Consider the following 25,179-nt stretch of genomic DNA (forward strand, 5'->3'; position numbering starts at 1 on the left):
TTGTTATGTTTACAATTAATTCACGAAATTTTGTAAACGTATTGAAGTCTAAACAGGACGGGAATAAAAATATATTTATTCGAGAGTTTGACCCGCATTAGATTCTAGCAGCAAATGGTTGACAGGAGAGACATCGGGAATGAAAAACTGGCAATTGCTAGAATCTGTTGAAGGAAATGGTGACTAAAATCTTAGTTTTGAGTGACTAAAATCTCATTGAAACTTGCTTACGAAAGACTGAAGGAAAACAATACTGTGAACCTATATCATTTGCAAAGGGGTTCTTTAGAGCGCACTTTTCATGTTGGGATAATTTTCCAGGTGCAAGAAACCAAAGGTGCCATGGCCTTCGCTTCGGGCAAGTTCCGCTTACCGTCGAAGCTTGGTCCCGCCACCACCTACTGCCTCTGCGTTGCTGTTAAGCGACAGGTCTGCTATACTGTAAAATAACCTGTACAAATATTGCAATGAGAACAATTTCAATAATAAATTCAAATTCGCTGTAAATTGAAGAAGCTATTCTCTTTATTACATTTTATGGATGGTCTTTTGTATTGCAATGGGTACAATTTCATAAACAAATTCAAATTCGCTATAAATTATGGAAGCTATTATCTCCATTACATTTTGTGTATGGTGTTTTATTGTTGGTGATTCATGTGGTGCAGGTCATCATATACGAGATCAACAGAAGTAAAGGGCGACACAAAGTCTTCAGAACGATCCTACTGCCGCAGCCGGCCACGAGCATTGAGGTTCTATCAGACAACAGGATCGCTGTGGGCTTCCAGTCTGCCTTCCATCTACAGCGTTCCGGGCGACCACCAGCCGCTCTGTTAGTCCTCTTTCTTTCCCCTTACATAATAACTTCAATTTTTTTGTACTTGGGACACGTTTCTCTATGTAACGCGATAATTTTTTTCATTAATTATTAACTCGGTAAGCTTAGAAGAAGTAAGCTATTAACCCGGTAAGCTGAGAAGAAGTAAGCTAATAACCCGGTAAGCTGAGAAGTAAGCTATTAACCCGGTAAGCTGAGAAGAAGTAAGCTAATAACCCGGTAAGCTGAGAAGTAAGCTATTAACCCGGTAAGCTGAGAAGTAAGCTATTAACCCGGTAAGCTGAGAAGAAGTAAGCTATTAACCCGGTAAGCTGAGAAGAAGTAAGCTATTAACCCGGTAAGCTGAGAAGAAGTAAGCTATTAAGAAGTAATCTATTAACACGGTAAGCTGAGAAAAAGTAAGCTATTTATTTATTAGTCGAAAGATTTTGAATCGACTTCTTTAAACAAAAAATATTTGCCAAATCTGCCATGCAGTGTTGCTGTAATGGCTTGGATGCAATGCAATTAGTTAGCAATTCACTTTTTGTTTTCCTGCTTTTTAATATATGTATGCTTAGCCCCAATAATTTTCATCAGCTTGTTTATTTTCTTGGCTTCAAATTCAAAGCGTTTATATAGCTATTAAAGTAATGTGAATTTCACACCCTCAGTTGTAATTTACTGTTGATAACTCATCTCATATATAATAACTTAGAACTTGTTTTCATGGGAACAGTAAATTGTAACACAGTGTCATTGTTTCTGTTAACTACTCTCAAAAATAACAACAAGGACTTGTTGCCATTGTAGTGGTAAAATTGCAACTCAGTGTCATTGTTTCAGCTCTGATCCACCCCGAGCTTGACGGAGCTGGGCTGTTGAGCGGAGTGGGGGGCGGGCTGAGTGTGGGGGGCAGCGCCCCTCCTGCGGTTGGTGGTCTGCTTGTCTCCACCAGCGCCGCCAGCAACTGCGAGGCTATGCGATGTCTGGAGGTGCCTTGCTTTTCTCGCTTGTTTCTCTACTGCCGAATAAATGTATTTCCCTTCTCAAAACTTCTGTACACTGTTATAAAAATTACCGTTAACGGTATTACAAGCGTTTCAGTGGCCGGTCGGCACGTGAAAAGAAACTCCGTGTTGCCGTTTTTATTCTAATTTAACATTAGAAATACGTAAAACATCGGATAAAAACGGCGAAACAGTTTATTTTCACAGGGCGACCGGCCACTAGAACGCCAGTGGGACCGTTTCTTCACCGTTTTTTCTAACAGTGTATTACAAACGCTTTTCTCCCAGTGCCTCGACCTCGTGTCTATTGGCAGTAACACTATCAACCTTCAGGTTCGGTTATAAGAATTATTAATAGTATTGACAACGGCTAATGTATCCGCAACCAAATAGTTAAATATATTGCTTGACGACATTAAGTTAATTATGTGTTTTGGGAAAGGACGATATTTTGATGTTTGACGATTCCTTACAATGTGTGGTAGCATTACGTTTATGCTGGCAAAGGTTGTACAATAGCTAAAAATATTTGTCTGCTACACCGTCGTTTGACTTTGTTAGCGGATTTGGGTTTTTCGATTAATCATCCTGTATTGTTTTGCTTCCTTGATATAATGAGTAAAATTGAATCGTGCTTCCATCCGTTCATTCTGCTGGACTTTTGTCGGACTAGCGTGCGTTTCAGTTGGCGTTTCTTTCACCTGCGACGCTCATTACTTAATTCTCCCTGGAATCTCTTCAAAAGCATAGCGAGATAAGTTTTCGCTCGGTGGTCTCCGTGCAATATGTTTTGTGATTACCACTTCGTGCAGTAATCACGTTGCCGGTCGCAGGTCCCGCGGTCGTGCGGGAGAGTACCTGTTGGTGTTCACGCTGCTCGCCGTCTACGTGGACGGCAACGGGAGGAAGACCCGAGACAAGGAGATCATGTATCCCGGGGTTCCTACCGCTATTGGTTTGTTCACTTTGTTATAGAGTTACAAATTATATTGTTGGAATTATCCTTCTAATCATGTGAATTTAGCATATGATTTATTTCTGTATTGGAATAAATCCTAAAAATAAACGTGATATTCTTTCACACGTTTGTCATAACAACGCTGTGTTACGACGCTGTGTAATGAAAGTTCGACCTTCGGCGCGAAATCGATCAAGATTTTCTGAAGCGCTAGAAACCTACTACTACTACTACTACTACTACTACTACTACTACTACTACTACTACTACTACTACTACTACTACTACTACTACTACTACTACTACTACTATAACTACTATTACTACTACTACTACTACTACTCATAACAACATCAGAAAATGGCTGCTCTGTTAATACTGGCCTTGCCTTGGTGTTAGGGATAGTGAACTGCTCCTTGCTTTTTGTTCGCAATAAAGTGTTTGCTTGCAGCTGTGTGCGATGGTCACCTACTAGTGACGGTCCCGTCGCAAGTTTTCCCTCAAAGAGAACAGCAGAGCTACCAGAACGTGAGTGACATTCACTAATGTTTAGCGCTTCATAATTGAACCGTTTCCATTATTCATTAGAAAATAAAAAAAGTTCCGTGAGTAAAATGTAGCGAGTTCCATTGTAATTTTAACTCACTAATAACACTACATACCAGTGAAGATAATTTAGTTTTCTAGGAGTCCATTAATGTTAAAACTGGAAGAAGCGTATATATTTAGATCAGCATAATTACTTCTGCGCTGAGAAATATTGCTAATGAAGGGGCGTGATGCAGCGCACATGTTATAGGGTTGCAATGTGACTTGACCGCGTATTTTCCATGTTATCTGAAAGTGGCACATTTGTATACCTTTGATGTATTCAATCCTCCTCTGCCAGTAGTTTTAATAGACGTTATGTTGTATGCAAGAATAACTCGGGAACTCGCTCGTATAGCAAATTTGCGTTGCTGTCTTTTACTTGGAATTACCGAACAGGTTGCAAGGTCCGTTTTGCTTACTCTGAGCCTTGTTGGATTGCAAAAGTTAGTTCAGTTCTGAATCGTCGAATCTTTTGAAATCTCGCAAGTTATTTTCTTGCTCTCAATTTGTTTTTGTTGATTTGTATGTCTCAATTTGCTAATGTCTCAATCACCTATAAGGCCGATTGGAAATGTCCAGTCGGGAATTATTGTCTGATTGAACTCTGACATTTTGTTTCAGAGACGAGTTCGTGAATATCCTCTTTGCACAATGTTTGTAGTAAGTCTGAATTTGTGATTTAAGGGTGTAAGTTCATTTTTATCTCCGTAATATGAATACCTTCATTTCCTGAAAACTTCTTATTCAACAATAATTTTCTTTACCTTTGCTTGATTGTATTGTTTTCTCACTATCCTTCTTGTCATGGATTCCTCAACATTTTACTCATAAGCTTGCATATACTATACTCTAGTCTACAGAGCATTGCCTTTCATGTTGTTTCATTTTGAAGATCGATTAATTTGTGTTAATTGTCATATATTCCATCACCATAACAATTGCGATCCATCCCGCTTTATTCTTTGTTAGTCCTCGAATTTCATTGGTGTTCGTCTCATAAATGATGTCCAAAATATTATGCCTCTTTTGCAACAGGCAGATATTTATGCAGTGTCGTATGTTAGATGCTTTGTTCTGTACCTTCTTATGAATGCAGCTTGATACGAGAACTGGAAAACAGAGTGCTGCATCTCATGGTGCCTGGTAGCAGTGGCAGCTCCAGTCGCTACTCAGAAGACCCTCAGCCTTCTTCGGCTCCCTGTTCTCCTGCGCTGTCGCGCCTCAAACGCCTCACTTTGACACCCACCTTACCACGACTCAAACTTCACGCTTCTGCTGCTGTAACTCCAAGTCCCACCTCTACTATTAGTGCATGGTCGTCTGGACCACAACCATCCTGGCATGCGTGGTCTCCTGGCAAATACCGAGCTCGCAGTTCCACCCCTGCCGCCGCGGCTCGAGCGGCCTCAAGCGTCGACTACGCGCGGCATAGTCCCATACTTTGGCGCCTCCAAAAATCATTTAGTCGGTGCAACATTGCCAGTTCTGGTTCACAGGACTCCCAGTCTTTCGTCTTTTGTGACGGTGAATGCTGCTGTGAGAATTGCCAGCCCAACCCTGTGTCTAATCACTGCAATGAAACTTCAGAAGACTTTTACGATGCCCCATCAACGATCCATGCTCAACGGATCCAACCTAACGCTATATCAGTCCTTTTCAGATCGACGTTGATGCTTCGTCCAAAATGAACTTCACTGCGGCTTGCAGTGACCTTTTTTAGTATGAGAACATCGCTGAACATGAGCCGATCAACACGAAATTGGCTTTAAATGCAATAACTAATTAAATTTTAAAGCAAATTTTCGATGAGTCTTCCCAGTAAAGATAATCGGCGCGGTACAAGATCTGTCTCTTATACACATCTAGATGTGTATAAGAGACAGGTTGCAAGCTGCTGTTACGATGGATAATCTTTTACGTAAGAGAATAAATCCACATGTTTCAATAGCTGCACAATAAATTTATTTGAATGTATATTATATGGCAATTTTAACATTCAGCGCATTTCTTCAATGCAATTCAGGATAACATCCCTCACATGGAAACCAGATAAGTAAGCATTAGCTACATTCCTCGTTCGTTACGCGTCTGTCGTAGAGTTTGTGTTTGAGTTCACATGCCTAGGGCCTAACAGGCCGGAAAATTGATAGGAAATGAGTAGTCGCATGCTAGATATTACTTTACTTATTTTTATATAACTTTCGCATTGTATCGTCGTATATGAAGTATTTTATTTTTCTTACGCAATGGGCATTCTTTTGTTCTGAAATAATTTGTTGTGATGTCTCTGACAATAAGACAGACTCAGTAACTAGCATTGGTTTATCTCAGGGCAAACGACCGTCGCAGCAAGCTGATCTCCGCCCCCAGCAACTTCAACCACATCAGCCACATGGGCCCCGGGGAGAGCATCGAGGACCAACGCCTCGTCGACCTGCCTATACCACCGTCGAGACCGCGGACGACCAGCAGCCGCAGGCCATACATAGGGTCCGTTCTTGGCTACTGATGCCGAGTTAATAATAATAATATAGAGTTAACAAAATCTAGTTATTATATAGTTATAACATTGAGTAGTTAACGAAACTTTGAGTAGGACGAGTAGCAGCCTCGGGCCATACATAGAGTCCGTTCTCAGTCACTCAGATTCGCACTTTACCCATTGCCTTCTGAAGCAACTCCATTTTAATCACGAATATCTTTGATAACGGTTCAGAGGGTTCAATAATCAACGTAACAATCGCCTTCCTCGAGAATTAGTGCTTAATGTTGGAACGGTACCGGAACGCTTAATCCTGTCTTGAAGATCAACATTTTGTAAATGATGTGTCTCGGTCCTGCTAAGATTCTTCTGCGCTAACGGATGGTTGAAAGGTTCCAAATAAGTCTATTGGCTAATTTGTATCCTTGGTATTTCACATGCGTGAATATTATCAACATCTATTGATTTCTTTCAAGTTAATTTAGAGATTATTTCTTCAGTAGGGCGAAATAAATTTAAGTACTGAGCGTTCATGTAAGAACTCCTACTAATCAATGACTATAAAAAGGCCTCGAATGGATACGATCAGAACCATCGTCTGCGATTCCTGATCTGATTTTCGCCAAACTCACTCGAGCACAACTTTGCAGTGTAAGAATTGCCCCTGTCTCTAATTGCCCTGTAAGAATTGCCCCTGTCTCTAATTGTCCTGTAAGAATTGTCCCCGTCTTTAATTGCCCTGTAAGAATTGCCCCTGTCTCTAATTCCCCTATGAATTGTCCTGTCTCTACGAAGTGTGTGATGAGATCGTATCTTGGCTGCAGGTGCGTAGCATGTTGCAGCCCAGCGTCAAGCTCGGGCCCGTCCGCCCGCCTGCAGGGAACGATCAACCCCGGCGCTCCTTCTCCCACTGATCAGAGTGAGTACTAGAGCTGCCACCTGCCTGTCCCCTGCCACCTGATCAGAGTGAGTACTAGAGCTGCCACCTACCTGTCCCTGCCTCCTGATCAGAGTGAGTACTAGATATGCCACCTGCCTGCACCGTGCCTCCTGATCAGAGTGAGTACTAGATCTGCCACCTGCCTGTCCCGTGCCACCTGATCAGAGTGAGTACTAGATCTGCCACCTGCCTGTCCCGTGCCACCTGATCAGAGTGAGTACTAGGGCTGCCACCCGTCTGCACCGTGCCTCCTGATCAGAGTGAGTACTAGATATGCCACCTGCCTGTCCCTGCCACTTGATCAGAGGGATATTTTTAGATGTCACAAGACTTTTGTACCAACTCATAAGGCTGATGCAGTGCATCTTGAAGTTCGCAATTACAGTAGCGAGATTTCATGAGGGTCTAAAATGTTACCTTCTTTGATTCTATCTGCCAGTGTGAGCGTAATTTTTCATTCCATTTACAAACTTATATGATATGTAATTTTGTAAATTGTACTAGGTATGTAAGATTGTGTAACTGATCTTTTTAATTGATTACAGCCAAGCGGCCGCTGGGCATCGATCCAACTCGCGGCATCGGCACCGCCTACGAAGGCTTCGTCAAGGTGCCTAAACCTGGCGGGGTCAAGAAAGGCTGGCAGCGGCAGTTTGTGGTGGTCTGCGATTTTAAACTTTTTCTCTATGACATCTCGCCTGACCGGTAAGAGATCTAGCGATTGGTTCTAATTTGTTATTTTAGTTCTGATTGAAATTATAATAGTTTCTTATTTTCAAGATATGGAATGATGAACTAGGATTAGGATTCAGTTATGTTGTGTCCGTTATACGTCTGCGATTTTAAACTCTTTCTCTATGACATCTCGCCTGACCGGTAAGAGATCTAGCGATTGGTTCTAATTTATTACTTGAATTCTGACGGAAATTATAATAGTTTCTTATTTTCAAGATATAGAAAGATGAACTAGGATCAGGATTCAGTTATGATGTGTCCGTTATTATGATTGAGAGTTGTGTCTGTGCATCCAACCTCCTCTAATTTAATGTGCCTAAGTCGATTAGAATTTTGCCTGTGACATTGTATCAACGATGTCTTTGTCCGCTTTGAAGCCAACAAAATCAAATTTCCCCGTCTCTAAAATGTTAGCATTAAAATGTAATGCGGCAGTCTAATCTTTGTATATAATAAATTTTCGTCCGAGATAAAGTACTGAAGCTGGAGGGTCTATGAATCTTCCACGTTTTCAACAATGTTATCTGAATTATTCATGATGAGCTTCGCATAGCTCATTCAAAACAGTAACTAGCATCTGAACAGTGGCTGTGATGGCTTAAATTCCTTGTGGATTTCAGCCACTTTCTTCGCGTGGTTCACAGTGACAGTTCACAGCTTAATTACTGGAAAAACTCGTTTATTTGTATACTTGAATCGAAGCTTTAGAAAATGAAACTATTTCTGTGTGATTTTACGAACCTACTTTTAATTTCTTGTTTAGCAGTGAAGTAAAATTTTTGCGGCTTTTCGACACGTACCTATCGGATCACTCTTTATTTTTACATGGAGATTGTTGCCAGGGTTCCGATGTAAAAGTAACTACTGACAAATTGAATAAAAATCAGTTCGGTATCATATATGATTATGCACAATATCTCACTACAACCTGTTTTATAAATCAAATAGAATCATTGCGGCGAACGCCAGGGGCTGAAGTAATAATCCGGACTTTCTGTAGTAATAATCCGGATTTTCTGTAGTAATAATCCGGATTTTCTGTAGTAATAATCCGGATTTTCTGTAGTAATAATACGGATTTTCTGTAGTAATAAATTTTCTGTATAATTCCATGCGTTCATTGTGAGCAGGAATGCCGTGGCGAGCGTGTGGGTGTCGTCAGTGCTCGACATGAGGGACGATCAGTTCGACGTAACCAAAGTTAAAGACTCCGATGTTATTCACGCTAATAAGAAGGATATCCCGTGCATATTTAGGGTGAGTACCGCGGCCTGATATGAATAGCTTATCGTTCAGGGCCCATACTTTCAAAAAAAGTTAAGAGATCGTAAGTTCGTCAGCCAATCATTGACGGCCTTTCAAGCAATAACCACCAATCATAGACAAGAAAATAGAGCGTAAGTACTTACGTTCACTTAGCGAGTTTTGAAAGTATGGCCCCAGCACCGGATGCTCTCCTGTTGAACTTGGAACAGGACACGTGTTGATGGGCTATTTGAAGCGCCGCTGCAATATCGCTCTTGAACTCGTACTATCTATAATATTATTATAGTATTCGTAGGTAAACCTAAAGGTACTCAAACCCAAAGTAATTGTGTTGTTTAACTTGCAGATCACAACGTCGTCTATGGTTGGCGTGTTTGAAGCGCCGCTGCAATATCGCTCTTGAACTTGTACTACCTATAATATTATTATAGTATTCGTAGGTAAACCTAAAGGTACTCAAACCCAAAGTAATTGTGTTGTTTAACTTGCAGATCACAACGTCGTCCATGGTTGGCGTGCGTCATCATTTGCTGATGCTGGCGGACACTGAGAACGAGAAGACCAAGTGGGTGGTGGCGCTGCAGGAGCTCCATAGGATACTTAAGAAGAACAGGCTACCTAACAGACAAGTGAGTCACGTCTTGAATTAGTAGCTCGTTTATAGCGCTAATCTCGACAGAATGTTTTTTTTATCATGCGAGTTGGAACTCGTATTAATGTAGTGACGCAATTTAAGCATTACGCCATCAACAATATGTGTATGTTATAGCTTCATTGTACAAAAATTATATTCTACCTACGTCTTATTACTGACTATGATGGTGTTTTTTCAGTTGACTTTTTGTGAATCTGTTGGGCGGTGATGTCTGAGCATCTTTTCGTCACGAATCAAAGCAGCTTGCTGATTCGTCCCGTATTTTATACTCGCTCATCGTATGCTAGCTTTTGCGGTGTAGCCGAGCCTGCATATTTTTTCCCTACCTATACAATGCAGTGATAAGGTTTTGCCACTTATGGTTTTTAGCGCATTTTCTCATTTATGAAAAAAATGCACTATTGTGCTCGACATGTCCGTCTGTCCGTCCGTCCGTCTGTCTGTCCGTCCGTCTGACTGTCCGTCCGTGACTTCATGTTTTCATTGACAAGAAAATGCGCTCACTAACACTCACTGCAGTGAGTATTGAGTTATATTTTTTCGTGAGTTACCGCGACGTTTTTATGTCCAGGTGTTCAGCGGGCACGAGGTGGTGGACGGCAGCGTGACAGCTCTCAAGAACTCTCTTTCAGCCGCGGTCATCGACCCTGACAGAATATTATTGGGTGCAGAGGAAGGACTTTTCTGCCTCGACCTTCATGCTGCAGGTGAAGCCACTTTCTTAACGCCTTCAATTCGTTCTTATTACTATCATCGTTAATCTTAATTTCTTTCATTTTTATCATTTCTACGCTTAGGTTAAATTATTTTATCGTTTTAGTGCTATTATTTTCATGTCGTACAGAATATCTCAACTCAATTGTTACCAGAAGAGGGCATTAAAAGTTTGTTTGCAGATATGAGCCACTTAGTTTTTTCCCGTGTTAGTTAGTTTTTGCGTCTGTAGTAACAAATTAGTTTTCGTTTTTCTTTTCCCGTGCGTTGTTCTTTCGTTGCATCCTACTGAGGGTGAAGTTTTCTTGGTCATGAGTATCCATAGTAATATTTTTAGAATAAATTTTGTTCTCTTAGGAAGAAACATCACTTGGTGATGCATTGCAAATTTTAAATTGTTTTTCTGTTGCACTATTCCATTGCGTGCGTAATTTGAGCCTAATCAGCTCTTGTATTATATCTTGGGTGTTGTTGTTGTTTGTGATCAATATGCGTAGGAAACATTACTTTCATTAATGGAAAAGCATCGCGATTCAACTACTTCTTTAATTCATTATTTTAGTTCCAAACAAATATTGTAATATTTCATGTCCTCTTTTCCTTTATTTTTATTGCAGAAATCATGCGCATTGGTGAAAACATAGCGATTTAAATAATTTTGTAGTTCATACTTTCGCTGTGCTGCGGCTCAGCGAATTTAGGTTCTAAATTAATATTGTAATATTTCATTTCCTCATTTCATTTCTTTTAACTGCAGAAATCATCCGTATTGGTGACGGCAAGAAGGTGATCAGCTTGGAGCTGCTCAACGAAGAACAACTCGTCGTTGTGATCGCAGGCAGGCAGCGTCAAGTGAAGCTCATCCCTGTCAGGGCGCTCGCCGGCGACGACGTCGAGTGGATCAAGGCGAGTCTTGATCTGCTTTTACATAACTTGATCTGCTTTTGGGCAAGTGATCTGCTTGATCACCTTTAAAGTGATCAAGTGATCTGCTTGATCACCTTGATCACCTTTAAAGTGATCAAGTGATCTGCTTGATCACTTTGATCTGCTTTTACATCCCTGTCAGGGCGCTCGCCGGCGACGACGTCGAGTGGATCAAGGCGAGTCTTGATCTGCTTTCTCCGATTGCTTTAAAATTTATAGATTCTAGCAGCAAATGGTAGATAGCAGAGACTTCGAAAATGAAAAACTAGAAATTTCAAGAACCCGTTGAATGAACTTGTTAACTGTTAGTTTCGAGTGACTAAAATCTCATTGAAACTTGTTTACAAAAGACTATAGAAAAGCAATACTATAAACCTATATCATGTGCAAAGGGGTTCTTTAGAGCACACTTTTCACGTTGTGATAATTTTCCAGGTGCAAGAAACCAAAGGTGCCATGGCCTTCGCTTCTGGCAAGTTCCGCTTACCGTCCAAGCTTGGTCCCGCCACCACCTACTGCCTCTGCGTTGCTGTTAAGCGACAGGTCTGCTATACTGTAAAATAACCTGAGCAAATATTGCAATGAGTACAATTTCAAATAAATTCAAATTTGCTATAAATTATAGAAGCTATTCTCTTTATTACATTTTATGGATAGTCTTTTGTATTGCAATGGGTACAATTTCATAAACAAATTCAAATTTGCTATAAAATATAGAAGCAATTTCCTTCATTACATTTTGTGTATGGTGTTTTATAATAATATTGCAATGGGTACAATATCCAAAACGAATTCAAATTTGCTAAAAATTAGAAAAGCTATTCCATTCATCAAATTTTGTGTATGGTGTTTTATTGTTGGTGATTTATGTGGTACAGGTCATCATATACGAGATTAACAGAAGTAAAGGGCGACACAAAGTCTTCAGAACGATCCTACTGCCCCAGCCGGCCACGAGCATTGAGGTTCTATCAGACAACAGGATCGCTGTGGGCTTCCAGTCTGCCTTCACCATCTACAGCGTCCCGGGCGACCACCAGCCGCTCTGTTAGTCCGCTTTCTTTCCCCTTACATAATAACTTCAAATATTCTGTACTTACGACACGTTTTTCTATGTAACACTTCAATTTCCGCCATGACTCGCGTTTTTTCAATAATTATTAATCCTGTAAGATCACTGCCTCGTGGTTTTCCTGCGCCTAGCGACCTCATGAAAAATTGTTCAGCCTCGTATCGATTAGTTCCATAATCGTCGTCACCGCGTTTGATGGCCTTTCTTCACCTGGGCTGACTTTTTGCAAAATCTGTTAGGCTAATTCGACATTATAAATTATATTATTGTAATTTTTAATCGTATTCTCATCTGAGATTTTTTCCTGACTTTAAATTGAATTTTTCGAACGATTTTGAATCGACTTATTCACGCAATTTTTTTTTGCAAAATCTGCTATGCAGTGTGTTGCCGTATTGGCTTGAATGTAATTAGTTAGCAATTCACTTCTTGTTTTCGTGCTGTTTCATATATGCTTAGCTCTAATAATTTTCGTCGGCTTGTTTCTTTGCTCGGTTTCAAATTCAAAGCGTTTATTTAGCTATTAAAGTAATTTTTATATGTGTATTCCACACCTCAGTTGTAATTTACTGTTGATAACTCATCTCAAATAGAACAAGGATTTGTTGCCATTGTAGCAGTGAATTGCAACTCAGTGTCATTGTTTCAGCTCTGATCCACCCCGAGCTTGGCGGAGCTGGGCTGCTGAGCGGAGTGGGGGGCGGCCTGAGTGTGGGGGGCAGCGCCCCTCCTGCGGCTGGGGGTCTGCTTGTCTCCACCAGCGCCGCCAGCAACTGCGAGGCCATGCGATGTCTTGAGGTGCCTTGCTTCTCTAGTTTATTTATCTACTGCTGCATAAATGTATTCTCCTTCTCAAAACTTCTGTACACTGTTATAAAAATTTCCGTTAACAATATTACCGGCCTTTCAGTGGCCGGTCGGCACGTGAAAAGAAACACCGTGTTGCCGTTTTTATTCTAATTTAACACTTGAAATCCGTAGAACATCTGATAAAAACGGCGAAACAGTTTATTTTCACGGGGCGACCGGCCACTAGAACGCCAGTGGGACCGTTTTTTCACCGTTTTTTCTAACAGTGTAATTACAAACGCTTTTCTCCCAGTGTCTCGACCCCGCGTCTATTGGCGAAAACACTATCCTCCTTTATGTTCGGTTATTAGAATTAAAAATAGTATTTACAACGGCTAATGTATCCGCAACCGAATAGTTAAGCGAAGTCTGAAATATTGCTTGACGTGATTAAGTTAATTATGTGTTTTGAGAAAGGACGATACTTTGATGTTAGACGATTCCTTCCAATGTGCGGTAGTATTACGCTTATGCTGGCAAAGGTTATACAATCGCTAAAAATATGTGTCTGCTACGCCGTCGTTTGCCTTGTTGTTAGCGGATTTTGATTTTTAGATTTATCATCCTGTTATTGTTTTGCTTGCCTGATTTAATGAGTAAAATTAAATGATTTCTACTTCCATACGTTCATTTTGCTGGACTAGCGTGCGTCTCAATTGGCGTTCGTTTTGCGTGCGACGCTCTTTAAACTAATTATTTGATTCTCTCAAGAATCTCTTCAAAAGCATGGCGGGATGAGTTTGCGCTCGGTGGTCTCCGTGCAATAAGTGTGGTAATGACCAAGTCGCGCAGTAATCACGTTACCATGCGCAGGTTCCTGTGCAATAAGTGCGGTAATGACCAAGTCGCGCAGTAACCACGTTGTCGTGCGCAGGTTCCTGTACAATAAGTGTCGTAATGACCAAGTCGCGCAGTGTTGTTTTTTTAATTACCCATCCTGGTAGTGGCGACTAGGGAGGGGGTGATAGGTCAGTTTTTCCGGGCACTCTACTTTTTTCGCACTCAGTTTTTCCGGGCACTCAGTTCTTCCGGGCACAACTGCTGGTAGTTCTACGACCATCACTGGCTCGCTGACCCGCCAGAACCATTTGATTGCATTACACAACACCCTGGACAAGCCAGGTACTCATTTATCAACCAGAGTTGGATGAATGGCTGACTTGACCATGGGCTGAGCTTCCCGGAAGAACTTGTCCCCAGCGGGACTCGAACCCGGGCGCTGGGTGCGACAGACTAAGTCTCTCACCACTGCACCACCACAGTAGCCGCGCAGTAATCACGTTACCATTCCCAGGTTCCCGGTCGTGCGGGAGAGTACCTGTTGGTGTTCACGCTGCTCGCCGTCTACGTGGACGGCAACGGCAGGAAGACCCGGGACAAGGAGATCATGTATCCCGGCGTTCCTACCGCTATTGGTTTGTTCACTTTGTTATCGAGTTACAAATTATATTGTTGGAATTATTTAGCGAAGCATGTGACTTTGTCATATGATTTTTCTCTAGATTGGAATAAATCCTAAAAATGAGCGTGATATTTTTTCACACGTTTGTCATAACAACGCTGTGTTACGACGCTGTGTAATTAAAGTTCGACCTTCGGCGCGAAATAGATCAAGATTTTCTGAAGCGCTAGAAACATACTACTACTACTCATAACAACATCAGAAATTGGTTGCTCTGTTAATAGTGGCCTTGCCTTGGTGTTAGGGATAGTGAACTGCTCCTTGCTTTGTGTTCGCAATAAAGTGTTTGCTTGCAGCTGTGTGCGATGGCCACCTACTAGTGTACTCCGAGACGCACATCGACGTATTTGATGTCCTCACCGGAGACTGGATACAAACGCTCAACCTGCGCCGCTCCAAACCCCTCATGAGGTCCGGCATTCTCAACCTCGTCATGATGAGCGACCTGCCGCACGTCGCTTACCTTCGTAATCTCCAGCAAGGTTAGTTCAGGACTTCGCTTGTCTACACAATTTGAAGATTTTTTTTTCCTGCTTGAACTGCTCCTATTTGAACTGCTTGAGTCTATTTAACAAGGCAATTCAACAATGCTACTTATACCTGGGGAAAAAACTTTGTCTGCCTCTCTTTACTCAAAGAGTATATCTCTCTGTCAACTCACACGCAAGAAGTCCAAACCGATGTTTGAGATGCAGCCAATATGTGATGCATGCGACGTCGGGTCAAGCGAACTGCGATTTACGACTTTACCCCCACAGACGAGCTCATACGGACGGGTTATGACCAGATGGGGCGACCTCGGTCCCGTCGCAAGTTTTCCCTCAAAGAGAACAGCAGAGCTACCAGAACGTGAGTGACATTCACTAATGTTTAGCGCTTCATAATTGAACCATTTTCATTATTCATGCGAAAATAAAAAAAGTTCCGTGGGTAAACTGTAGCGAGTTCCATTGTAATGTTAACTCGTAATAACACTACATACCAGTGAAGATAATTTAGTTTTCTAGGAGTACATTAATGTTAAAACTGGACGAAGCGTATATATTTAGTTCAACGAAATTACTTATGCGCTGATAAGTGTTGCTAATGAAGGGGCGTGATGCAGCGAATATGTTATAGGGTTGCAATGTGACTTGACCGCCTATTTTCCATGGTATCAAGAGTGTGGCGTATTTGTATACCTTTTATGTATTCAATCTTCCTCTGCCTTTAGTTTTAATACACGTTCTGTTGTATGCAAGAATATCTCGTGAACTCGCTCGTATAGCAAGATTGCGTTGCTATATTTTGCTTGGAATTCCCAAACAGATTCAGAGGTTCGTTTTTCCTACTTTAGTGTAGTTTGGCAGAAGCTGTTCTTTAATGCAGGTTTCGTTGAAGACCAGAGAGTATTTCTTATTGACAATTTTCTTATTATTTTTCTCGATTCGGCGAATTAGGCTCTTGATAGGAAGTGAAAATCCAAATATCAGGTTTCCAAGGGACATTTTATTATAATTTTACGACGTTTCGAATGCAACTTCATTCATTATCAAGTAGAGGACGAGTTTTGCAACAAGTGAATTTGAAATTTTGAAATGACAATAGTACAAACATAGGGTATTATGGATACAGATTGGAATCAAAGCTTAAATTACGAGAACAATTTTAACGTCCTGACAAATCCGGTAGTTTTCCTACTCTGAGCATTGTAGGATCGCAAAAGTTGGTTCAGCCCTGAATCCTCGAATCTTTTGAAATCTCGCGAGTCATTTTCTTGTTTTCCATTTGTTTTTGTTGATTTCTACGTCTCAATTTGCTAATGTCTCAACCATCTATAGACCAACCAATGATTTTTCAGTCGGGAATTATTGTCTGACTGAACTCGGACATTTTGTTTCAGAGGCAAGTTCGTAAATATCCTCTTTGCACAATGTTTGTAGTCGGTCTGAATTTGTGATTTATGGTGTAAGTTCATTTTTATCTCCATAATATGAACACCTTCATTCCGTGAAAACTTCTTTTTCAACAATAATTTTCTTTACCTTTGCTTGATTTTGTTGTTTTCTCACTGTCCTTTTTGTCATGGATTCCTCATTACTTTACTCATAAGTCGGCTCATACTCTAGTCTAAAGAGCATTGCCTTTCATGTTGTTTCATTTTGAAGATCGATTAATTAGTGTTAAGTGTCATATATTCCCTCACCATAACAATTGCGATCCATCTCGCTTTATTCTTTGTTAGTCCTCGAATTTCATTCGTGTTCGTCTCATAAATGATTTCTATGACAATATGCATCTTTTGCAACAGACTATCGGAAGAAACTTTAAATTGAGATCCATTCCACCGTAACACATCAGGGGACTAGTCTTATATCCATGCAGTGTCGTGTATGTTCAATGTTTTGTTCTGTAACTTCTTATGAATGCAGCTTGATACGAGAACTGGAAAACAGAGTGCTGCATCTCATGGTGCCTGGTAGCAGTGGCAACGCCAGTCGCTACTCTGAAGACCCTCAGCCATCTTCGGCTCCCTGTTCACCTGCGCTGTCTCGTCTTAAACGCCTCACTTTGACACCCACCTTACCACGACTCAAACTTCACGCTTCTGCTGCTGTAACTCCTAGTCCCACTCCTTCTATTAGTGCATGGTCGTCTGGACCACAACCATCCTGGCATGCGTGGTCTCCTGGCAAATACCGAGCTCGCAGTTCCACCCCTGCCGCCGCGGCTCGAGCGGCCTCAAGCGTCGACTACGCGCGGCATAGTCCCATACTTTGGCGCCTCCAAAAATCATTTAGTCGGTGCAACATTGCCAGTTCTGGTTCACAGGACTCCCAGTCGTTCGTCTTTTGTGACGGCGAATGCTGCTGTGAGAATTGCCAGCCCAGCCCTGCGTCTCCTCACTGCAATGAGACTAAAGAAGAATTTTACGATACGCCATCAACTTTCCATGCTCAACGGATCCAACCTAACGCTATATCAGTCCTTTTCAGATCGACGTTGATGCTTCGTCTAAAATGAACTTCACTACGGCTTGCAGTGACCTTTTTTAGTATGAGAACATCGCTGAACATGAGCCGATCAACACGAAATTGGATTTAAATGTAATTACTAATTAAATTTTGAAGTAAATTTTCGAAGGGCCTTCCCAGTTAAAATAATCGGTGCTGTGCAAGATTCTTGTTAAAGAGTCGGTATTGAATTAATTGAAATTCATTATAACTTGTATTAATTAAAAGACGTGTTAAATTTGTGTAATATTAAGATCGCAGCTATTGACACTCCTTCGTGCACGCTTCCTCTGGTGCGAAGAAAGCAGAGCGTTGCTATGGAAAGATTGGTCTTTATCCTTTGCTTCTCGAGTTATTTGGTTGTTCGAATTCATCAGGCAAGAAAACATTCATAAGTGTTAGTCGGTGGGAAGAGATCTTTTCAAGTGGGAAAATGATTGCTACGAAAGTTCGTTTCAACGGCTCCCATGGAAAAAAAATATTGTTGCTCCAGGAAATAAGAATGCTTGTACTCGAAAATTGCTTCTCGCATAACTAAGTTGCAATTGAGCGGCATGCTGACATGCCCTTTGTGACTTTTTGTTTTAGTTTTTATTGGAGAAAATATATAACCGTCTGCAGAAAATAGCTTACGTTTTCTTGACTCAAAAACTCACAGAAGTACAAACTATTGCTAGCACTTAGAACGACTTCTGAAGGCACCTTATGGTTTTTGTGTGATTTGTTGTGACTGTCGTTTGAAGTTGTAATGAAGTTGATACCATGAAATGTTCTGGAAATTTTCCAGAAATAAGAAATATTTAACTTCAATTCAAGAAAATAACAATAATGTGTGCTTTATCGCAAAAAGTGCATCAGAATTTGGAATTAGAAGCTTCCTAACATGATTGGTGTCCAGAATCCGTGTGTAGCATTGTAACGCAGCAGATGAAGTGTGCATTGATGCTGTTTACAATAATGATGGGGGAAAAATCCAAATTACAACATGAAAGCCGCTTCATCAACGGAAGATATTGAGTGCTCGTCGCGAACTACCGAAGAATACAACTAGTGGCTGTGCGCTACGAAAACAGCTATGAACAACAGTACAGTTGTGCGCTACGTATACAGCTTTGTTCAGTGCGAGTGAGTGAGTCTTTTACACTACTGTTTGTGTGGTGTGAGCTCGTCACCTTAATGCTTCTTCAAATAGTGATTAATGATCAGCTTAGCTCGATCAGTGAACAGAAAGAGAACTCCTTGCAATTCCAGACACCATGCAAATGACAGCCAATTCCTGTCCAGTGCTCGTCATGACGCCTCGAATCAATTATTCTGAGCCTAGCACAGCAATAAATATACTAACATTTCTGTGATAGTTGTTTGGTGTTTAGCCTCTGTAGTGACATTTTATTTAAAATAACTAATAAAGTGTGATCATATTCTGTGAAAGTTACGCATGCACTTGTTTGCAATCAATTTCATTGCGCAAATACGTTGTAAGTTTCTCGGAGCGTAAGTGAAGATGGTGATATCCGTTTATGGACATAGTATTCGACTCTTTTCCTATTCTCAATATTATTCTTGTCACTCAAGTCAGGCTGTCAACCCCTGCAGTGGTTGCGTACAAAAACTGACCAAATTGGTCACATTTTCGTTCAGTTTCGTTACTGTGGATTTTCGTAGGAGTGGATTACATGTGTAATCCACGCGGACACTTTAGGGTTAAATTAAATTGAAATATATCGTATAGGTTTCCACACACTTGTCCCTTTGTTTGGTTTACTGGTGGTTGCTTTCCCTTCGTGACATCTTGCATTATTAATTGCTATGTCAGAGGAACTCCGTTGGCATGTGCGTAAGTAAATCGAAACTTGCTTGCTGTTTTCTTTGGAATTCATTTAGTAATCTTTAGATCAATATTAGTTTCTGTGCGTAAGCTTAGCTTTCTTTCTTTTTAAAGGAAGAGTTTAGAATTATATTTTACGCTGAACTTCTGATAATGAATCTACGCAAGGAAAAGACTATTCTTCTGTTGGTTTCAGTTTGTCGGCATTGTTCTTCTTATTGGTTGCGAGTCATTGATACATATAGCTTTAAGATTTGCTGTAAAAACTTGCAAAACCTTTATCCAAATCTCCTACGTGATTGTTTGGGTAACGTATAAATTGCCTCCAGTAGTTTTATATTCATTCGCTAATCATTTTTAAGATGGTTCTTTTGCTTTTAACCCTTTAATAGTTACTACTCCTTACCAAAGGAATTTACAATTAAATAACTTTCTAAAATAAATAATATTCTAAAATATTTTGGTCTCACAGTTGATTTAAAATGATATGAGATTAAATTTTCCATTCGTACATTTCAATCTGCTGTTAAGATATTGGTTAAAAAAATATATAAAAATATATATATATTGGAATCATTTCTGCTGTTAAATATAGTTAGTGGTTCTGCGTTCGTACGAGAATAAATCCTCATATTTCAATAGCTTAACAATAAACATATTTGAATGTATATTACGGTATGTGACAATTTTAACATTCATTGCATTTCTTCAATGCAATTCAGGATAACATCCCTCACATGGAAACCAGATAAGTAAGCATTAGCTACATCCCTCGTTCTTTATGCATCTGTCGCATATTTATTATATATTCCAAGCATGTTCCGTTTGTGTGAATGGTGGTGAGTGCAGCACTGAGGCGAAGTAAGCATGTTACTCTGTTTGGTGCTCAAGTTATGAAGTTAATGGTTACAGTTAGGTTAAGAAACAGCATGACGATGAACATTGGTCGAAGGAAGTCGGCAAAAGGCTGAATTCTGTAGAATTTTAGTGACATGCGTTATATTTTTTAGAGTTATTGACATGCGTTACTTTTTTATTTGAGCTCACATGCTCAGGCCCTAACAGGCCGGAAAATTGATAGGAAATCAGTAGTCGCATGCTAGAAATTACCTTACATATTTGATATAACTTTCGCATTGTATCATCGTATATGAAGTATTTTCTTTTTCTTACGCAATGGGCATTCTTTTGTTCTGAAATAATTTGTTGTGATGTCTCTGACAATAAGACAGACTCAGTAACTAGCATTGGTTTATCTCAGGGCAAACGACCGACGCAGCAAGCTGATCTCAGCCCCCAGCAACTTCAACCACATCAGCCACATGGGCCCCGGGGAGAGCATCGAGGACCAACGCCTCGTAGACCTGCCTACCACCGTCGAGACGGCGGACGACCAGCAACCTCAGGCCATACATAGGGTCCGTTCTTGGCTACTGATGCCGAGTTAATATAGAGTTGAAAAACTTTAGTTATTATATAGTTATAACCTTGAATAGTTAACGAAACTTTGAGCTTACTTTTAGTAGGACGACCAGCAACCGCAGGCCATACATAGGGTCTGTTCTAGGCAAATGATGCCGAGTTGATATTGAGTTGAAAAACTTTAGTTATTATATAGTTATAACCTTGAGTAGTTAACGAAACTTTGAGTAGGACGACCAGCAACCTCAGGCCATACATAGGGTCTGTTCGTGGCTTCTGATGCCGAGTTAATAATAATAATAATAATATTGAGTTAACGGAATATGGTTATTATATACGGTAGTTAAAAACTTGAGTAGTTAACGAAACTTTGAGCTTACTTCGAGTAGGACGACCAGCAACCGCAGGCCATACATAGGGTCCGTTCTAGGCAACTGATGCCGAGTTAATATAGAGTTGACGAAATATAGTTATTATATGCTAGTAATAACCTTAAGTAGTTACCGAAACTTTGAGATTACCTCGAGTAGGACGACTAGCAGCCTCAGGCAGTACACAGGGTCCGTTCTGGGCAGCTGATGCCGAGTTAATATAGAGTTAACGAAATTTAGTTATTTTATAGTTATAAACTTGAGTAGTTAACGAAACTTTGAGCTTACTTCGAGTAGGACGACTAGCAGCGTAGAGTCCTTCATAGCCATACGTTGCAGCGTAGAGCCAGCGTAGCCATACGTAGAGTCCTTCTGAAGGTAACTCCATGTATTAGATTTTTAATCACGAAGAACTTTGATAACGGTTCAGAGGGTTCAATAATTAACGTAACAATCGCATTCCTTGAGAATTAGTGCTTAATGTTGGAACGGTACCGGAACGCTTAATCCTGTCTTGAAGATCAACATTTAGTAAATGATGTGTCTCGATGCAGCTAAGATTCTTCAGAGCTAACGGATTGTTGAAGGGTCCAAATATGTCTATGGGCTAATCTGTATCCTTGGTATTTCACATAGTTGAATATCATCAACATTCATTGATTTATTTCAAGTTAATTTAGAGATTATTTCTTCAGTAGGGGCGAAATAAATTCAAGTATTGAGCGTTCATGTAAGAACTCTTACTAATCAATGTCTACAAAAAGGCCTCAAATGGATACGATCAGAACCATCGTCTGCGATTCCTGATCTGATTTTCGCCAAACTCACTCAAGCGCAAATTTGCAGTGTAAGAATTGCCCCTGTCTCTAATTGCCTTGTAAGAATTGCCCCTGTCTCTAATTGCCCTGCAAGAATTGCCCCTGTCTCTAATTGCCCTGCAAGAATTGTCCCTGTCTCTAATTGCCCTGTAAGAATTGTCCCTGTCTCCACAAAGTGTGCGATGATAGCGTATTTTGGCTGCAGGTGCGTAGCATGTTGCAGCCCAGCGTCAAGCTCGGGCCCGTCCGCCCGCCTGCAGGGAACGATCAACCCCGGCGCTCCTTCTCCCACCAGCCGCTGCCTCTCCATCCTCACCAGCAACAACAGTTCCAACAGCAGCAGCAGCAAATGCAGCAACAACCTCAGTACAGCAATATTCGCAATGGTCAGCAAGCAGAATCATGTTGACATAATAAGTTGAATATACTCAAGTTGACATGATAGCTCATATAAGAACGCTTTAGTTCTAAAAAGGATCACTAAAATAGCTATATGGACTAGGAACCTAAGCCTGGGATTTGACGCCGATTGTTAGCTCTTTTCAAATTAGAAGTGAACTTCTTCCAGTTATTGCTGATCTTTATTTTTAGCGCATTTTCTCATTTACGGAAAAAATGCACTATTGTGCTCGTCATGTCCGTCTGTCTGTCTGTCCGTCCGTGACTTCACGTTTTCGTCGATAAGGAAATGCGCTCTCTGTCACTCACTGCAGTGAGTACTGAGTTACATTTTTAATCGATGTTTTGTGTCAGTTTTCGTAAGCATACATTGAATTAGTTTACTACAGTAGAAATCCTCACCTTAACTAAGCAAAATTCCCAGGGAATGCACCGGCTCACTTGGTGGCAGGCGCTCGTAGAGGTCCTGGGCTGCCGCCTTCTGGCCCCCCGCCTCAGATCCCTACCATGCAGCCTCAGCAGTTGCAACAACAACAAATCTTACAGCAAAGATCGCCTGATGAACTACGTCACCAAGCTATACATCAACTGCAGGAGGTGAGCTCCCTTTTGTCTTACTTTACCCTAGCAACGACGGGGTTTGATTGATTCACAAATCGTCGATTTTGAAGAATTGGATTATTGATTCAGATGCCGATGACAAGAAGGATTTTGTAATCGCCGAATCAGATTTGTCACTGGTCCAGTCAAGGAGACGGGTCGCGATTGTCAAATTCTGCGTCGGTAACTTTCTCGTGCTATTTTCTTATCGCCGATAGGCTCTTATCCGTTGAAGCAGTCATCTATTCAACTTTAAATCGGTGCGAGATATAAATAGGAAGGAAGTCTTTTGTATCGCATTTTTGCATATTTGCTAACTTATCTTCATTTAATTGAATGAATGAAATTTCGCAATTCCATTCATTTGTTGGCACTTTGTGCAGCTGCACTGATAGTTTCTTCGATACTGTTCGAGGTATCTTGCCAAAACTTGCTGAAGAAGGAAAGGGAATATTCCGAGAACCTTTATGACATTCTTGCGTAAAATTTTCTATTCAAATTTTCATTTCCTATGTGCCAGTTCCAATTTCTCGACGTTAGGTTCCTAACTGTGAAGAGAGTGTATAAATTTCATGTATGATGGGTATTGGATGGACAAGTATTTGTATTTTTGATGATAGTGATCGTATGCTTTGTTGCAGCAGGAGAGCGGTGGTGGTGGTGACACGTCACCTCGTCACTCAATAGCAAGTAATACATCAAGTAACTTATCGTCACCGCCGTCACCAGGCCATCCTCCTCTCCTAGACACCCATCACTCGTCTTCCTATGAGTCTTAGGGCACTAAACGAGCTCTTGTTAAATGTTACAGTGACTCAGCGCAGTCTCACTCTAGAGATCGCTTGCCGATAACCCCCCGCTTGAGCTACGCCTCCTCTGTTGGTAGCTGCTTGGAAAATGCGCCTCGTTCTTCTTCTGCTCAAATTGAACCACCAGTCTTACCGCCACGTTCAAGGAGCTTTGTTTCTCTCACACCAAGGACAACTGCTAAACACAATGCGCAGGAAACACGAGCTCGGATGTTAGTGCAGGATTCTGAGGCCCTCGAGTCGCCTAACCAAAGCATTGCTCCTCAAGCTCGGGCGCGTCGAAGGCAGCAAGAGTTGCCGCCTGTCCCACAAGAAGAGACTCATAGGCCTCAAATCCCTCTCCCGCCAGCTCGCAGCATAACTAGTTTACTACAAGAAAGACTCACGCGACATGCTGCGCGAGTCAGCAGGAGCTTGCCCAGAATACCAGAGTCCTAACTCGTTCGATGATGTAAATTGTTACACGAATTCGTTGCGATCAATTTCGGGTTCCGAGTTACGTTCGTTAGTGCTCAAAAAACTCGTATGGAGGAAGAATGATTCAATGATTGGTATCCTCAAATTTTCTATGTCAAGTCTGCCTGTTCATGTTCACAGGCTTTGATTCCTTTTAACTTATAACATTGCAGATCAGACTGCGCCCATTTCTCGACGCTGAGCTGCCAGATTTGATTTTGGTGAAGACTCAAATCTTACTCCCGTTGCCAATAATAGAAGAGATGATAATTGTAGAATTAAATTTTTACTTTTGACTGATTTTTGTATTTGAGAACTCTGAGGGTAAACAATAATTAACCATCAGTGTATAAATACAGTGACGTTCGTTCTAGTGAGCGTGTTTGTAGTATTGTTCTTAGCATACATCTCTGCAAGTCCAAGTTTCTAGAGATACTCAAACGTGGCTTCCATATCGTCTTAGGACTCGTGTAAGCAATTCTGATAGTATGATGGGTATCCTACGTGTTAAGCTGTCATCAGATGTTTTTAGCTGCGTTTAGAGATGTTATGCGTATTAGAAAACTTGAAAAACTGTTGTATGTCAATGGAGTAAATTCGATTGGTTGTTCAACGGAAGTCTTTGCAGTCACTTGGAAGTAGAACTTTTGGTGGGCCTAAAATCCCGTCTCTCCTATGAACCACAACTTTAAATAGAAAGATTTCACATTTTTATTGTGTCGTCAATCACGTCATGTGATCGTAATGAGCCTCAAAAATAAGCCGCTGTTCAATTGCGAGACGTGAAATGATTGGTTGCGAAACTCGTCAATGTTATTTCGTATAATCAAAAGTTGAAATAGGCTCCTTTATTATTGTTGATTTTCTTTTGCTATGCAATTTTAGTAAACCTTCCTAGTCATTCTTTGTAAGTTTCACGCACCTGTATGGCGTTCCAGATTTTAAGTTGTCCTGAACGCCCACCTGCCGGGGCCGCGTTCCCAGAACTACCTACCTGCATTT

At 41.0% G+C, this 25,179-nt stretch overlaps 1 protein-coding gene and 1 long non-coding RNA gene across 2 annotated transcripts in view; both read left to right on the top strand.

The window, feature by feature from the left end:
* The window catches only part of LOC108673154 (serine/threonine-protein kinase Genghis Khan), a gene marked incomplete at its 5' end in the record, with an annotated part of 49,952 nt that extends 25,746 nt beyond the window's left edge, over window positions 1-24,206 (top strand). Inside the window, 16 exons of the mRNA XM_047884303.1 lie at window positions 7,347-7,506; window positions 8,667-8,793; window positions 9,294-9,431; window positions 10,029-10,164; window positions 10,929-11,077; window positions 11,534-11,641; window positions 11,977-12,145; window positions 12,820-12,968; window positions 14,314-14,434; window positions 14,778-14,963; window positions 15,240-15,330; window positions 20,025-20,054; window positions 20,564-20,720; window positions 22,119-22,299; window positions 22,737-22,909; window positions 23,554-24,206. Coding sequence (XP_047740259.1) covers window positions 7,347-7,506; window positions 8,667-8,793; window positions 9,294-9,431; window positions 10,029-10,164; window positions 10,929-11,077; window positions 11,534-11,641; window positions 11,977-12,145; window positions 12,820-12,968; window positions 14,314-14,434; window positions 14,778-14,963; window positions 15,240-15,330; window positions 20,025-20,054; window positions 20,564-20,720; window positions 22,119-22,299; window positions 22,737-22,909; window positions 23,554-23,691 — 2,213 coding nt within the window. The remainder of the gene's footprint in view (window positions 1-7,346; window positions 7,507-8,666; window positions 8,794-9,293; window positions 9,432-10,028; window positions 10,165-10,928; window positions 11,078-11,533; window positions 11,642-11,976; window positions 12,146-12,819; window positions 12,969-14,313; window positions 14,435-14,777; window positions 14,964-15,239; window positions 15,331-20,024; window positions 20,055-20,563; window positions 20,721-22,118; window positions 22,300-22,736; window positions 22,910-23,553) is intronic.
* On the top strand, window positions 3,267-5,790 carry LOC108673166. The gene is made up of 3 exons (XR_001930958.2): window positions 3,267-3,316; window positions 5,403-5,432; window positions 5,711-5,790. It is a non-coding gene; the product is annotated as an uncharacterized LOC108673166 (long non-coding RNA).
* Window positions 24,207-25,179: the final 973 nt, after the last annotated feature.

Source organism: Hyalella azteca, unplaced genomic scaffold, assembly GCF_000764305.2.
Source record: "Hyalella azteca isolate HAZT.00-mixed unplaced genomic scaffold, Hazt_2.0.2 contig15125, whole genome shotgun sequence".
NCBI lineage: Eukaryota > Metazoa > Arthropoda > Malacostraca > Amphipoda > Hyalellidae > Hyalella > Hyalella azteca.